The 16,428-nt window shown below is 45.5% G+C and overlaps 1 protein-coding gene across 1 annotated transcript in view; it reads left to right on the forward strand.

Moving 5' to 3' along the window:
- LOC119394947 (Down syndrome cell adhesion molecule-like protein Dscam2) overlaps positions 1-16,428 on the forward strand; it is a 168,577-nt gene that overhangs the window by 95,146 nt on the left and 57,003 nt on the right. Inside the window, exons 15-19 of the mRNA XM_049416027.1 lie at positions 3,617-3,771; positions 6,002-6,133; positions 9,056-9,238; positions 10,912-10,982; positions 13,096-13,342. Of these exons, the coding sequence (XP_049271984.1) occupies positions 3,617-3,771; positions 6,002-6,133; positions 9,056-9,238; positions 10,912-10,982; positions 13,096-13,342 (788 nt within the window). The remainder of the gene's footprint in view (positions 1-3,616; positions 3,772-6,001; positions 6,134-9,055; positions 9,239-10,911; positions 10,983-13,095; positions 13,343-16,428) is intronic.

Raw genomic sequence — 16,428 nt, forward strand, 5'->3', positions numbered from 1 at the left:
TTCTAACGAGACAAGGGTATTTCTTTGCTTCCCTCACTGAGACCAAACAAAAATTTTCCCCGTGCCGTTTTTCAAAGGCTTCCTCTCGTTGAGGACACTTTTCCTCTGCTAACCGCTTCTGCCCTCTCCCTCTCTCTCTGGTCCTTTCACCAACGCTGCTCGCGAGAACGCCCATAGGGAGACGGCGAGTTCCTTCCGAGGAACAAATGAACCGTATCGACGCGTAACGCTCGGCGGCCCTTGCTCCACTGGACATGGCTTTGGCGACAGCTGCGTCGCAAATCAGCGGCGGGAATCGTTCTCGAAGAGACGGCAGGGCTAACGGTAAAGAAACGCAGGATTTGCGGCCAGTCAGGGGGCTCGCTTGAAACATTGCGTCTGCACGTGTGTGCCACTCATGAATGTCGACATGGGCTGCAAAAGTTAGTACGGCCGCTAAGCGAACATATGGTAACAAAATTAGAGGAACTGGACGCATATAAGTTTTTTAAAGAACAGTCACAATTTAATAAAATGTCCAGAGATGCAGGCTCTGCCCTTACAAAAGTGTATTCAGACAGTCTATAGACTGTTCAAAAGTGGTTTTAGACAGTCTATAGACTGTTTAAACCCATTTTTCTAAGGGTGGTGCCCACGCTGAAGGAGCAAATAATTCATTCATACACAACACGCAGAATAACTGTCCTCCCTTTTCTTACATTTTCATCCGCGGTCCATTGAAACCGCAAACTTTCCTCGAAAATGATTTATCCGCGCAACATGTACCACCATTTGCATGTATACAAGCCCATGGTGTCTTGTACTCAGTCGTACTGCAACGTCGCTTCATCACTGTGCTGTTGCGCTGCACGCCATATTGTTCCAACGAATACTCGTAGCCTCAATATGTGTTCTCTCTTTTTATTTATTTTTTAGCTGTACAAACAAAATTGACATTTTCGTATTGGAAAGTTTTTCCCTGCAGCACCACCTGCAAGTAATGCAGCACCACTTGCATTACCGGAATGGCCAGCGTTTGCTGATGTGAAAGTATATTACAAGCTCGCATCTGAGAATGGTCAGGAATGCGAAACTTCTGATTTTCTTTTTCGCGTTGAAATCAGTCATGCTAAAATAAAATGTTATTGGCGTCTTTTCTTAGTGTTGCAAGGTGCTACATACCCGCGGATTCAATAGATTCCACACGCCGTTTTTACGCGATTGCCCTTCAGTCCAAAATTAAATTGAACCAGAAGACTCTCCGCCAAACCACACTTTTGTGTGACGGAGCAGGGAATTTTCGTGCTACGATCTCAAAAGATTTTATTATTCGCCGCCCCGAAATTACGACCTAAAGAGTGACCTGAGGACGAAAGTGTTAAACGAAAGCCCCAATATAGCTAGGACATATGGAATGACATATTCTATGTTTTTTTTTACAATTCTGAGAGAAAGAGCGAAAGCTCTTTAATGAAAAACAGGGAATTCCGCCGGCGTATATAAAGGCGCCCACATGCTACTCTGTATAGGGGAGGGGATTGAGGACAGAAAGGCCCTAGGAGGAGGAGGGCAGGAAAGGAGAAGGAGAAAAAAAGAAGATAATATGATCGTGGTATGTACATGTCACAACGTAATGATGTTGATGTAAGTTAGGTTACAGTTTATCAATTCGGTTAATGTTCTCGAGGAATCTGGACAGATATCTTAAAATCTGACGTTGCTGAGAAGGAGAAGACTTAGGTCCAAGTATTTTTCCCGAGATCTAGCAGTTGAGCATAATCTACTTTGGAGACAAGTTCTTTCTTCTCTGTATGCCTGGCAATCTAATAAAACATGTTCTATTGTTTCTAGAGCACCACAGTTATCACAGTATGGGTCAGTGGTCAAACCAAGGCGGCACATGTAGCTATTGGTGAATGCTGCGTTGAGGCGAAGTTGATCATAGAGTGTCTCAAGGTGACAGGGAAGGTGATGAGGAAGTCTTGTTTTTAAGTCAGGGTCTATGGAGCGGAGAAAGAGGTCTTGTGGCGAAAGATTCCATAACTGATCCCTCTCTCGGTGGGCGTTCTTCTTTGCCATTGCTGGTGCATCTGATTTAGTGAAGTATGTTCGCCGAATTTTCCTTAAGCATATACCTCTACGTGCAGCTAGATCCGCTTTTTCATTTCCGTATATGCCGCAGTGTCCGGGAATCCACTGGAACATGACAGTGTGACCAGACACAGTGGCCATGTGAGGGGATGTAACCAATGTCTCGGGTCACCTGTTGACGAGTGGCGTTGATGTTGCTTATGCTCTGTAGGGCTGCTATATTTGTCCTCCTTTAGATGCACAAGTCTCGTAAAATAAAGAATGCGGCCGCTCTTATGGCTTCACTGTGAGGCATCTACTTTTTTTTTTTGGCACGACCGCGCTTTATAGTGTCGGCGTGGTACTGTTATCTTTAACTCCGTTGAAATCGTTCCACCTTTAAATCGGGTGCACGCCAATCCATCAGGTACACGCAAACTAGAAAATCAAGAGCACGCAATTCGGGTGCATGCAAGCTAGAACGAAAACACAAAGATGTTTGATACATTGGTAAGCAACTTTCACGTTACTCCTAACATTCCCTCGCCAAGTTATCGTTCGTGTTCCGCGCCTGCAGCGGTCGAACTATTCCTTATTGCGTACGTCAAAAGAAACTGTTCTCATAACCTTTATGTCGGTGTTTTCGCTTCTTCGTTGCCACGAGACAGCGTTCCTGAACATCCTCTGAGCCAATTTACTGCTTCTTTATTTATACTTCTCTATAACAATCCTACGTAAGCAGTTTACATCAGACCGGTTTGGTAAGTTCATGCTATACGCATCACTGCTTCAATGATCACAGACCAACAGAAGCAGCAGCAGCAGTGCGCCGTCTGTGCGAGAAAGCTTAGTGTGCAGGTCGCTGCTGCTGACTGCGAAGTTCCAAGCCTTAACCATGAGCATTTCGATGTCTACTGAGTCAGCTCTGTATACTCGACGCTTACTCAGCACGGCCATATAATCCCTACGTGCGTCCAACTGTTTCTTCCGTGGTCATGGGAATGTCAAATATTACTTGTTAGACTACGCAAGATTAGCAGAAAAGTGCATGGATCTATATTTCATGTGTGCGCTGTGACGAAAAACTTATTGGTATCCACGAATTATCTCCGGATTTTCGCAAGAGAGCGATTTTACCGTCTGCTCGAGTTTCTTAAAACCGTCAGTGTAGCCAGCGTTAGGTTACATTATTGAATACTTGCTAAACATGGTGTGGGGTGCACTTAGTGAAGCGGTCGCGTTTCGTACGGCGGCTTCACTTGATCCGCCTTGTAGAGTTACATATTGTCAGGTTCAGGACAAAGGCGACGTATACAAGGCGGCGATACAAGGCCCAAGTCCCAAAAGGGGTCGGCACCGCGCAGCCAAAACAAAAGCACTGGCGCGAGAGTTACTGCGTCTTCGTCTGCCTCTTTCTCGCTGACATATTAAGCGCGTGGCAGTATGTTCGAGTACACATAACTCTATGGCATGCTTACTTACCCCAGTCGTATTGAAGTAAAATTCACGTGAAATCAATCGACGCGGCGTCTCTCGTCCCAACAACGGCCACGCCAACTCCACACAGGCGGGGCTCGCGCGTGAAGAACAAGTCCCTGCCAGACGGTCTTGTGTCCACTCTGTCGCTGCCCGGGGCACAGCGGGAGCATTCTGGAATATACGTGTGCGAAGCGGCCAACGAGTACGGCCAGGACGAGAAGCACATCCGGCTCATCGTGCAAGGTACGTCGCATATGGACCACGCCGTCGTTATTTATATATTTATTTAGTGTCTGTCTGTCTGTCTGTCTGTCTGTCTGTCTGTCTGTGTGTGTGTGTGTGTGTGTGTGTGTGTGTGTGTGTGTGTGTGTGTGTGTGTGTGTGTGTGTGTGTGTGTGTGTGTGTGTGTGTGTGTGTGTGTGTGTGTGTGTGTGTGTGTGTGTGTGTGTGTGTGTGTGTGTGTGTGTGTGTGTGTGTGTGTGTGTGTGTGTGTGTGTGTGTGGTGTGTGTGTGTGTGTGTGGTGTGTGTGTGTGTGTGTGTGTGTGTGTGTGTGTGTGTGTGTGTGTGTGTGGTGTGTGTGTGTGTGTGTGTGTGTGTGTGTGTGTGTGTGTGTGTGTGTGTGTGTGTGTGTGTGTGTGTCGGTATTGATGGCGTCGGTAGCTATACGGCAGCTCTGCGCATGTGTGCTCACTGTATATACCGGGTGTCCCAGCTATCTTTAGCCAAGGGTTAAAAATTACAATATTAGAGGCAGGCGAGTGAAATCAGTTGCAAATTGCTGACAGCCACCTTGCGCGCTACATACAATTTTTTGTTTTATAATTAACTAATTTGTTAATTAGGACGATTTAACTAATTTGCTAAATATTGACTTTAGGCAAGAAATGCTGCTTGCAAAGTTCGAGAGCGTCCTCAGAAACCCCAACTGCATTATTTGCGATAAAGAAAGTCTCACGTATACCATTTTTTCCAAGCTGCAAAGAAAGCCCGCGAAATACAAAAAGAACCACGTGACTAGCGCGCTCGCGCGCCGCGAGAATGCTGCCCTCAGCCGAGGTTTGAACGAACGAACATCACCTGCGGCCGGGACTCGCCGGCTCCGTTGCAGCGGTGGGCCTATAAGTGGGCGGTGGTTTCTTGGCCCGTTGCCAGCCAGCTGCGCGCGTGACGGTGCAAGTTGTAGCGAGCGCGAGCCAAGAAACCACCTTTAACTTATCGGCCTATCGCTGCAACGGAGACGCCGAGTCGCGGCCGCAGCTGATTTCGTTCGCTCAAACCACGGCTGAGGGCAGCATTCTTGCGGCGCGCGAGCGCGTTAGTCACGTGGTTCTTTTTGTATTTCGCGGGCTTTCTTTGAAGCTTAGAAAAAATGGTATACGTGAGACTTTCTTTATAGCAAATAATGCAGTTGGGGTTTCTGAGGACGCTCTCGAACTTTGCAAGCAGAATTTCTTGCCTAAAGTGAATATTTAGCAATTTAGTTAAATCGACCTAATTAACAAATTAGTTAATTACAAAACAAAAAATTGTCTGTAGTGCGCAAGATGGCTGTCAGCAATTTGCAAGTCATTTCGCTCGCCTGCCTCTAATATTGTATTTTTTAACCCTTGGCTAAAGATAGCTGGGACACCCGGTATATCATGTTTATCTAGGTATTAAACAGTTTAAAGAGAAAGAGAGAGAGAGCAAACGAAAGAGAGAATGAAAGAGAAAGATAGACACAGAGAGAAAGAAAGGGAAGAAAGAGAAAAAAGATACAAAGACAGAGAAAGGAACACATAGATAGAAAGAAACAGGAAGAAAAAAGACAGAAAAGGCTGACATTAAGAAAGAAAGAGAGAGAAACGGAGATATATATATAGAGAGAAAGAAATAGAAAGAAAGGGCAAAAGAGAAATGGAGATAAAGCTAATTAAGCTGCTCGGTGCTATTGTTGCCAAGCGATTCTCAATCGAACCCGATCGATACGTAGCCAATACTCGTGATTTACAATGTGATCACATGAACACTTCCTGCATCGGCGTGTGAATGCGCGTGTGCCCATTCAAGCCAGGACCAGCCGAGTGCCGACGAGCTCTGCTCTTCCCCAGCTCAGTGCAAGCTGCTCAATTTTTTATTAAAGTAAATAAATGATGACAAGATGAGTGAATATGAAACAATTCAAACAATAAATAAGTTTATGCAAATATGCGCGAGCAGCAATAAATCTAAGCAAAACTGTAGAACAACGAGACAGCATTATACGCAGTTTGTGCGATTGCACAATACTCAATGATAAACCAGAGAAAGAAATGTTCAGTAGCAAACGTTTTTGATAATTCTAAGAAAATAAACTGCGTGAGAGATACATATATGTTTTCCGAAAGCTATGCTACATAAAGATGCATTTTTTTCTGTTAATAGATTGTTCGTTTCGTAAAAGTTTATGTGAACAATGTTCCCTGTCAATAAAATTTCTTGGTGTACTTTCAGAACCACCAGAATCGCCTCGTGGTTTCAACGTGACCAGCGTCAACAGTCGTTCCGCGAGCCTCACGTGGAGTGAGCCGTACAACGGCAACAGCCCCATCCTGTCCTATCTCATACAGTACAAGAACGCCTCTGGTATGTTGCCACGTTGAAATACGTACTGTGCGGTCTGACACGCTGTTCCTTTGTACCAGCGGCCATAACCTACGTGGTTCACGCGTTACACATTTGCGAGCCTGTCATATTTAGCCAAGGAATGTACATCCACCAACACACTGACTTTTCCTGCCGCAATCTGTCCATTCCTTTACTGACTGTGCTGGACCGAGCTTTGTGCAGATGGAGCTTGCTCGCCTACCATAACGGTGAAGTACGCATGATGCTCTGGTGGAAGTCACCTCCCATTGGTTAACTGAAATGACGCAACCAGTCATGGTTGTTAACGCACGCATATTGGCAGAGTGGAGTTATGTAAGGTATGGATGACGAAATATCGTTATGGAATTATGCAGCCGAACAGTGAAACACTTCTTTTATCGTGTGAGCAGAAGCGTACGTCAGCATGATGACCACGTGGAAGTACGTGATCTGCGCATCTTTCTTTTCTTTTTATCACTTTTCCGCCTCCCACATTAGGCCAAATAGCCGGCGCTCACACGCAAACGCTTGGCACCGCACCCGACAGATTCAATAGCCGTTATCTAGCGTAGCAGCATATGCCTCCAGAAAAGAACTGTCGCACCTCCAACTCGTCCTCTAATTTTTTTTTATTTTTCATCTTTTATGTACACGCTCTTTTAAATCCACGGTGCATGTACTGCACGTTTTTAAGTACACGTTCTTTTAACGGCGCGTGAGCTGTCGTACGCAGTGGTTCATTGCCGAGATAAGCATAGGACAACGAATTTCATGGGCGTGCGTGATAACGCAGCCACGAGCGAAACGTGGCGAAAACGGACCTGCCCAGTCAGTGTATTCGACCCGCCGGTTAGGCAGAAGAGGAACAGAAATTTACCATTGAAATCAGCGCGTGTTCCGCCTATCGTTAACTGATGCAAATATACCGCTTGGCGGCGCTGGTGTCAGTGGCGGTCGAGGCCACGCGCCAGAGCAACGGAGCGTTCGAGTTGACCGTGCTGACGGCTGTACATATATCCTACGGCCACTCGCCCTAACCGAAAACACCCGCGTTTCAGTTAGACGTTTCCTCCCCATCACTTCTCCTTACTCATACACCATACACACATGCTCATCTTTCTCTTTGCCTATCTCTATTTGCAGTGAAATACCCTTAGGCATAAAATTTATTTTTGCGTCTAAGTGATGGCGTATGGACGCATTGCCGCGTTTTGGGAAAAAAGCTGGGCACTTAAAGCTCCTGCCGTCTTACGAAATTATTCAGGACTGTTTCCGGCATCTCTGTGCGAAAGTCAACAGCGCACTGTGAAGGTAGCGTATGTTTCGCTCCACCTTCCTCTCTCTTTTTTTCTTTTTGGATTTACGTCCCAAACCCACGATATGACTCTGAGGGACGCCGTAGTGGAGGGCTCCGGAAGTCTCGACCACCTGGGGTACTTTAATGTGCACCTAAGTCTAAGTACACGGGCCCCAAGCAACCATCTTTCTTCTAAGTCACAGGATCGAGCTTCAGAAAGTTGCCGAAGGCGTTTCGAAAGCTGATGAGCCGAATGAATGCTTTCGGGGCATTCATTTGCATCGCCTTATGGGCGCGGCCAGAGACTCATAACTCTTTACATGCACATTAACGAGCAAACTTAACGTTTCCTCTGTCCTTCAAAGAAGGAAATGAAGGCTTCAGCCTGCAAGCGCCAGGCCTGCAGGCGAGAAACAACATCTTTTAAGTCACGTGCCATCGATCAGATGTGAGCTTGTTTAAAATTCACACTGCAAAGCGAAAAAATAAAGAAAAAGGGCGAGATAGTTAGGGCTGCAGTATTTAAATGTTGGCGTACTGCTTCGTAGGCAAGTACGGCTGTTTGTAGACCTCTGGAAATAAAGCTACCTAAGTACAAAGTTATTCACGCTTCGAAAACAATCTCAAATGAGGTGTGCGTGTGTGTCTGTGTCACCACCGAAGGTGCACGTTTTGATAACCGAACTTCCTGTCTTGAAAGCGTCTGAATGCGAGCCATTTGTACGTATCCATAGTTAAAACATCACAAAGAAACACGGACAAGATGCAGCACTAGTCCTGTGTGCATCTTATCCGTGTTTACGTTGCGCTGTTTTTAACTATGATCCTGTCTTGCTTCCAAAGCGTTGCACGATGTGTATGAAACGAGGTATAATTTGGCCATGACACCCACAAGGCTCTCGCACGACAGCACGTGATCAACATCGGTCTGCAAGAGCTATTTTGCACGTTCAGCGGGAAACGCGCCATTTGTAGAGTACGTTTCGCAGTGAAGGAAATGAAGAGAGCGCTTCACTTTATAGCGACGTAAATCGCCAAGTAAGTGAGTTCTGTTCATTAAAGCACTGATTTGGACATCCATACGTCTATACGCTGCCGTTAAAAAAATTTGGGTACAGATTTTTCGTTTTATAGCGTTACTCCGTAGAGGACATTACCGGAGAGCGGCACATCATCTGCAGTAGTACAAGCGTTTATACGTACACGCTGGCTTGTTTGCTTGTGTGATGCAATGTTTCCAGCCACATCGGGTGACGATTTACTTTCCATCAGAAATCAAGAAAAAAAAACGCTCGTGTGGTAAAGAAGAAACGTGAGCATCTTCAAGGCAAGATATCACGTTGTATATGGGCTTCAGCACACAACTCTCGCATCCGCTGTTATCAGCTGACGTATACGAAAAAGCGATGTACACTGCATGCAGAATGTTGTACTTGCACACAAGTTGTCATATGTTCCTGTCACGCAGCAACAAACGCAATTCTTTGAAGAGAGACCTTACTGGAGATTCATTGCGGCAGTCGGGGGGCGTTGTGTGGCTACCGTGAGACACAGCTGGGTGTGCTGCTGTTTCTTTTTACAAAGACCTGCTGCATTGAAAAGAGTCTATTTCTAACGCACAGCGAGTTGGTCGGCGGACGCGGCCCCGTGGGTACGCAACGTGAGCGCGGGCCGCGACCAGACGTCGTGGACAGTGCGCAGTCTACAGCCTTCGACCTCCTACCACCTGAGGGCGGCCGCGGTCAACGCGCTGGGCGTGGGGCCCTTCACCGAGCCGCCATTGCTGATCACCACAGACGAGGAAGGTGCGCCCTGCTCCATCTTTTTCATCTCTCTCCGACTGCCGGCGTCTCTCTTTGTTGATTATAGCCGGGTTGCGTATTTTTCTGAGTGAATCCTACGCGGCTCACATGCCGCTTGCCTGGCCGGTCATGCCCAGTAAAACTACATGCATTACGTCAGTATCTCGAAGGATCCTGAATAAAAAGGAACCTTGAATTTTAGTTTTATGTTTAAATTCTTATGTGTCTCTTCAACCAACGGTGATACAGAGCATAACTACGCAGACTTTATTCAACTGTGTCACACAGGAAAAACGCATTTGTCGGGTGTACCCTTACAAAAATGTGTTTAGACAGTCTATAGACTGGCTAAACCCATTTTTAGACAGTCTATAGACTGTACACACATTTTTGTACGGGTTGTGGCTCAATTGGAGAGGAGCGGGATCTGACCTGGTAACCAGTGATTCTACGCGATCCTTCCCACGAACCAACAAATCAATAATGGCATGCCGAGCAGGCAGAACTAACGACACATATCAAATTGATGTGGCACATTGCTTAGCCGCGCCATGTAGACATCATGGGCTTGCTTTCAATTTCGTCCCTACGCTTGGGATGCTTGCCCGTTAGTCTCCTAATTCTGAGCACGAATGCAGCCAGTGCCAAACAAAAAAGCTATTTGTGTAGGCACCGTTTGTTTGCATGAATAAAAAAAAATATTCATTTGGCGAGCTTAAACAACCGCAACACGGGTGTGCCGAGTCCAGCTGACAAAGTCAGACGAAGTTTAAACATGAATCTCATTTGTGGCAGGCCGAGAGTGTAGCAGCATGTAGCATCGAAGCGAATCCAATACAGCCTGCGAGCGACGCGCCGGATTATGAATATAGCCGTGTTGTGCATTTTCGACTGAATCCAACGTCGCTTACACGCACCTTGTACAGCCGGCCATCCCCAGTAAACTATACCTACAGCAGACTGGTTAAATTAGCATGACCAACCACTGTTTCCTTGAAACTAGAGCACAATTTTATAACCATACAAGCATACCGGTCTAGTTTTTGTCAGTCACACGCACCTCAAGAACCCGATATGGACAGCTTTCTCGCGCCATGCCCTTTATAAACCAATGATCTAAATCCAGCAGACTTTTTTAACGAAGACTCACTGAAGCCTACAAAAACTCAACGAAAGACTTCCAGCACGACAAGAATTATTTTTATGCGAGCCGGGGCGCTAAGCTATGTGACCTTGTTTGTGTTTTTACATATATCGTAGGTACATAGAGGTATTGTTGGTACATGCGGTATTTAAAAAATGCGCAAATAACGTTCATGACGACAGAAAAGTTAGATATATGACCAAATTTGCGCTTTAAAAAACAGGACAACTAAGTGCTGTGGTTGTTTCGAATGTAAAGCTGTCAAGATAACATAGAGTGTGGAGATGTCAGACTTTACAAAGATGTGCAATGTGGCAACTTACTCGACTTAGACATATTAGGAACACCTTCCTGAAAATATTTCGTTATCTTAGGTAACATTATTCGCCAGATAATGGGATATAACAAGTGTGTATAACAAGTGTGTTTAACTTCGAACGTGCTTTCTTGACATTCAGTTATTCAATTTGCATTTTCGGGATACTGATGGCGGTCTGTATGCTTAATGTACGTTTATCTCCTTCTATCGCAGTGCCTGGGGGTCCGCCAACACATGTTTCCGTCCAGACAATGGGCCCACAATCTCTCAAAGTCACCTGGAAGGTAAGGCGTATGACAGCCTCTGGCTTTGGTCATTGTCTGCTTTGAGATGAATGCATGAAAGGGCGAGCGTTTGCATTTGCTTTTTCCAATCGTTTTCAGACATATTATGCACCGTGAATTCTAGCATTACGAATTTTCATTGGGCTGAATACCCCGAATGATGCGATTCGCAACCTCGGCAGCACAAAGATGTGTGCGCCAACGCTTGTGCTGTCAGAACTTCCTTTTAAACATTTTTGCGTGTTCTTTTGCGAAGACAAATTTTGGGTTACATATTTAGCTTATTTCCGCATTCTGGAACGTCCCTTCACTCAACGCTCACCTTGACTTGAGAAAGTCGGTGGGAGCGCCGTCTCTAGGCGTGACGAGTAAATACGTACCAGTGATGATCTGCAGGAATTCGTGAGAAGCGCAGTGTCAATTTCAGTCGATGTGGCATGAATACCTCATCGAATTATTATCGATTCTCAGTGTTAAAAAGTAACACTTCCCAAATACTCCGATGCAAAGTTGTTCCTTCGCTTCATCAGAACTAAGTTCATTATTTCAGTTTTTTACAGCGCAAAAGCAATCGAGGCCATGCTGCAGTAGGCGCAATGTGATTGGCAATGAACAGTAAAAATGGTTCAGTTTTAAAGCTTATTTAAAAAGCCACATTATTTTAAAAAGTTGAGCACATCAGACAAGAGTACAAGGGGATCATCTCCCCTTTTCTGCTTGTACCCAAGGGTATAAGGGGATCATCTCCCCTACTCTGCATATTCATTCACCATTAGAATGGTGAATGAAGAAGCAGAGTAGGGTGGAAAGGCATGCGTTGTTTGTATAGTTCGCCGAAATATTTTCGTCTCAGCGTAGCAATATGAGGACATCTGATTAGGATATGTATAACCGTTAACGGCTCCTGACGCTTTTAACGTGTTGGTTGCTCCTCGTTTTTGAGGAAAAATGGTGTGTCGGGTGTGCGTGCCCCAATTCAGAGTCGGCGTAATATAACTTCAACAAACCGTTCTTGGTGACGGCAGGTCTTCCATTCACCAAGCACCGGCTTTACCAGATGGAGCTTATTACTTCTGCACGAGTTCCACTGTCGCTGCTACAGGAATTGCTACAGGAATTGTTCGCTGGCTGTCTTTAAGAAAATTTTTCATTTTTGTAACTGCGTTGTGAGCTGCCAACGAAGCGCAATGATCTGCCTTTTCGTTGCCAGGTATCCCAAAATAGCTTGAGACCCAGCAGAAAGAGACAGAAACGGCCCCGCTATTCAGAACCATCATATTTAAAATAAAATATCACCAACGAAATGAAGAGAGAGAGAAAGGTAGAGGAAAGACAGGGAGGTTAACCAGGAATATACTCCGGTTAGCTACCCTGTACTGGGGAAGGGGAAAGGGGGTACGAAAGAATAAAAGAGAAGGAGAGAGTCGGTAGCGACACTACAAAGTCACCGTCTAAAGGCATTGTGTGAGACCAGTCATACCTTTTCGTTCAGTTCGGTTTGCCGAAGAAACCGCAGCAACGCCCTTCTAGCGGCTCGCGCCGAAGACCGGGTAGGCCAGTGCCCTAAGATTTTTTCCTGAGTGAGAGCCCGGTTGTTTAGCTGGCCCAATGCGGCCGAGAGGGCTGCTCTTTGGGTGTCGAAACGGGCGTATTCGCAGAGAAGGTGGGCGATGGTTTCGCTGCACCCGAAGCGTTCACACACTGGGCTACCAGCCATTCAAGTGGTGAATGAATATGCGTTCGATAATGCCACTGAAAGCCAAATACGGACGAGTGAAATGTCCCGTCAAAGTATGCGTGATAGTGACTTATAAGCTTTGCCTTCACGATGAAGGAGAGTATTCACGTTCTAGAAATTCACACCTAGGCGTCTAACTTAAGAAATACGGCAGTGTCTCTACAGTTATCTGAAATATTTTGCGGGTTAGCTACGCCGGCAATGAAGCTTCTCTTTCGCTGCGTTCAGTATGGATTCGGCACTTTGGTGCACGTCGTCCGCAACACATAACAACCAATGTTGTGGCTCCATACGAGTGTATATAGATACAATGGAGAAAAGCGTGTAAGTAGCGACAGCGTTCGGAACAATGAACAGTAAAAGCGGTTCCTGCAGCCTCCGGTGCCCGAACTTCGTCACGGCAGCATCCGGGGCTACTACGTGGGCTACAAGCTGCACAATTCGAGCGACCTGCACCTCTACAAGACGGTCGAGAGCGGAGGAGAGGGTGACGAGGCACCCGGCGAATGCTTGCTGAACAATCTGCGCAAGTTCACCAAGTACAGCGTCCTGGTGCAGGCGTACAACGCTGTGGGCGCCGGACCGCGCTCCGACGAGGTGATCGTCTCCACCGCTGAAGATGGTGAGCGCACTGCTGTAGCGTCTGAAGTGTGCGAGGCCTAGCAACAGGGCAATGCGGAGTTTAATAATAATAATAATAATAATAATAATAATAATAATAATAATAATAATAATAATAATAATAATAATAATAATAATAATAATAATAATAATAATAATAATAATAATATCCATCGATACATGTTGGTTGAAGGGACAAGCATAGCACGTACGAAATAGGGAGTTTAATATCTCACTCAAGTATCTTTGCGTAAATTCTAAAACAGCTTGCGCCCTTAGGGACGTCTTCCTTTTTTTCACAAGTATCGACATCTGTCTCATTTGCATGTGCTTTCTTGAAAACTTGGCGTTCGTTACTTTCTTATAAAGAATGTCGTGTCACTCTGATAACGCGCACACCGTTTGAGACATTAGAGTATACCGGGTGCAAGAATAGGCACGCAAGATAGATTATTATTTTCGCGCGAGAAAAAGACGCCCCAATTAGCGCATCTCTTTTTAGATTGTACCCAAAGCCCCGCGCCCTGGTTGCATTCTTTTGTACACTTTTCGCGAGTACGCAAAAATGCAACGCCTAGATCGTAAAAGGCCTACAATAGGGTGTCAGCTTCTTCGTACGCTAACCTGCTTGAGTTCGCCATATAAAAACTTGTTTCCTCAAGAGAGATAGGAAGGGCACAAAACACAAACCTAGTGTAGGTTTTAGCCAGTTAGTAGGTCACGCGTACTGATTACGAGCGCAAAGAAAATACGGGAACAAAGGCAGTGGCAGAACGAGCTCCGACAGCCAAACGCTTACGATGATGGACTGTATATTAGTTACAAAAGAAGCATGAAACACTGGCTTTTTTCTTTTTTTTACAGCGAAAGCTGTTGTGAGATCACAACAGCCGATTTTGGCGCCGTAGTTGTCCGCCGCAGCCGCCGCCGGCGTCCGTAACCGCTATCGCGCGAAATAAAAAAAAAATGAAATGAGAAAAGATATCCGGCAGGATCGGACGGGGACTTGAACCCGAGCCCTCTGCGTGGGACTGGAGTATTCTACCACAGAGCCACGCCGGTTTTTTTTTTTTTTTTATTTCGAGGCATTAGGAAACACTTCCCCACCGCAGCGCTTTGAAGGTTTTGTAATCTCAACCACAGAGCCACGCCAGTGTTTGGAGCACATTCGCAAAAAGACCCTATAAAGGCGCCATGGCGTGCAAGGAATCGCGTTAACCCATGTAACATAGCGTGGTAGAAGAGTAAAATAACAACCGGGCGTCACACAATGCGAATTGCGCAACGAGTCGGCCGTTGAATGCGTCCAACCTGTGGCATTATAAAGGGCTCAGCCGTAATTCTTCATCGTCATCAGCCACAACACAAAGTGCACATAATGCCTTACAAATATGTAGCGGGTACCACGCTTCTCTACAGAGTGACGGATATTGGTATATTGTGTGCTTCCCTACTTCACAAAATTTATGATTTATGGCATAGTGGATGCTTCCTTACTTCCCAAAAATTATGATTTGTGGCGTAGGGGGTACCTTCCAAGTGTACTGGTATTAGTTTCCCCAAGAGAGTTTACGACAAGCCCCTAGAAAGGACGCTCTTCCAGCCTTCGCTGTGACTGTGCTGCGTGTTTGGCGCCGGCCTGGCGATTTCTTTCAGGATGATGGTGTAACGGTCGTCTCAGCTGACTTGGACCAAGGTTTGAAACATACTAATTAGAGCTGTAGGAAGATTTGCAAATTACATATTAGGGGCAGTCATGTGTATACGCACAGCATTTTTTCGTCCCTAAGTATTAGGCAATTAAATATTTTAAATCTGAGAACTTTCTAATTATTTATCTAATTGCTAACATGTCGATTATGAAGTTCTAGGCCGCCCCAAATAACCTCAGAATCAGGTATTCATTTCCTGTTACAATCCGTAAATCAGGCACTTCTTATCTGTTTCCTTCGTTTTGCTGCGCTGTCGAAGCATATCTGAAGCCACGCAACTCCACCCAGTTCAACTTCGTGCGCTGTTGCGTTGCTGCGGTCGTCCGGTTAACGTGGTCGGTAGTCCGCGGAAGCGCTGACGACCGCATACCGTGAATGCCTACACACCGCTGCCGTTTTTGTATCGTCACCGCGCTGCGCTGCCACTTTAGCGGTATTTTGGCCTGGGGTTAAACAATGAGCGGAACGAGGACTGCGCTGACGCCTTGTTGAGAACATACAACGACCACTCGCAAATATGATCAAAAAGAAAGAAAGAAATGCCGGCGAGTTACTGCAGGTTTATGCATGTTTTGTTGTCCTTGTCTAGATTAGATTGAAAGAACTAAAATTACCTCTACATAGTCAGTTGCAATTTTTTTAAATACACGGCGAAGAAAGCAGTTTCCTTCAATTTCAATGCGATTACAGAAATTGTAGGAAAAAAACGATGTTACAGTAATAAACGCATCATATTTGCAAATTACGAACAGTTTCATTTCAGGCGTTCATACATCATTTCAGCAATTGCAAAAAAATTCCAAACAAAATTATTTTTAGGAAAAAAATTTCGCTATATTTGTAATGTAATAGCTGCTGCAACCATGCTCACATTGATAAAGTTTCACAACTAAGAAGTGTGGTGTAATTATCAAACACTTCGTTCACGGTAATTTATGGTCCGTGGTATAGCTAGAGGCCAAATTAGCATATCACTGCGCTTCGTGCGTTCTGTTTGTATTGTTCCCGCTGTCCTCGCAAAGAGTCAGACTGTTTCTTATGCATTTTCCTAAGACAACTCGAAGGCGAAAGCGACCTTCTTTTCTTAGTCGATTTTATTGATCCTCGCATTGTCGGCTGTATTCAAATGTGGGGAATCGAATCCGTGTCTTCATGCTCATGAGCAGCATGCCACCGTGGTGAGCCATCAACTACGCTGAGTAATGTTACAGCACAGGAAAATGTTGGCTTTCACATCATTATATCTGCTCTATGGCGTGGATGACATCAACATGACCCGCCATCTGCGTGTGCGACCACTAAGATTCTCGCTTTAATTAAACCTTTATGAGCCGTGTACTTGCTTCAATTGTGCCCGTTTTTGTATGGGCACGTT

The sequence above is a fragment of the Rhipicephalus sanguineus genome, chromosome 5, assembly GCF_013339695.2.
Source record: "Rhipicephalus sanguineus isolate Rsan-2018 chromosome 5, BIME_Rsan_1.4, whole genome shotgun sequence".
In the NCBI taxonomy this organism is placed as follows: Eukaryota; Metazoa; Arthropoda; class Arachnida; order Ixodida; family Ixodidae; genus Rhipicephalus; species Rhipicephalus sanguineus.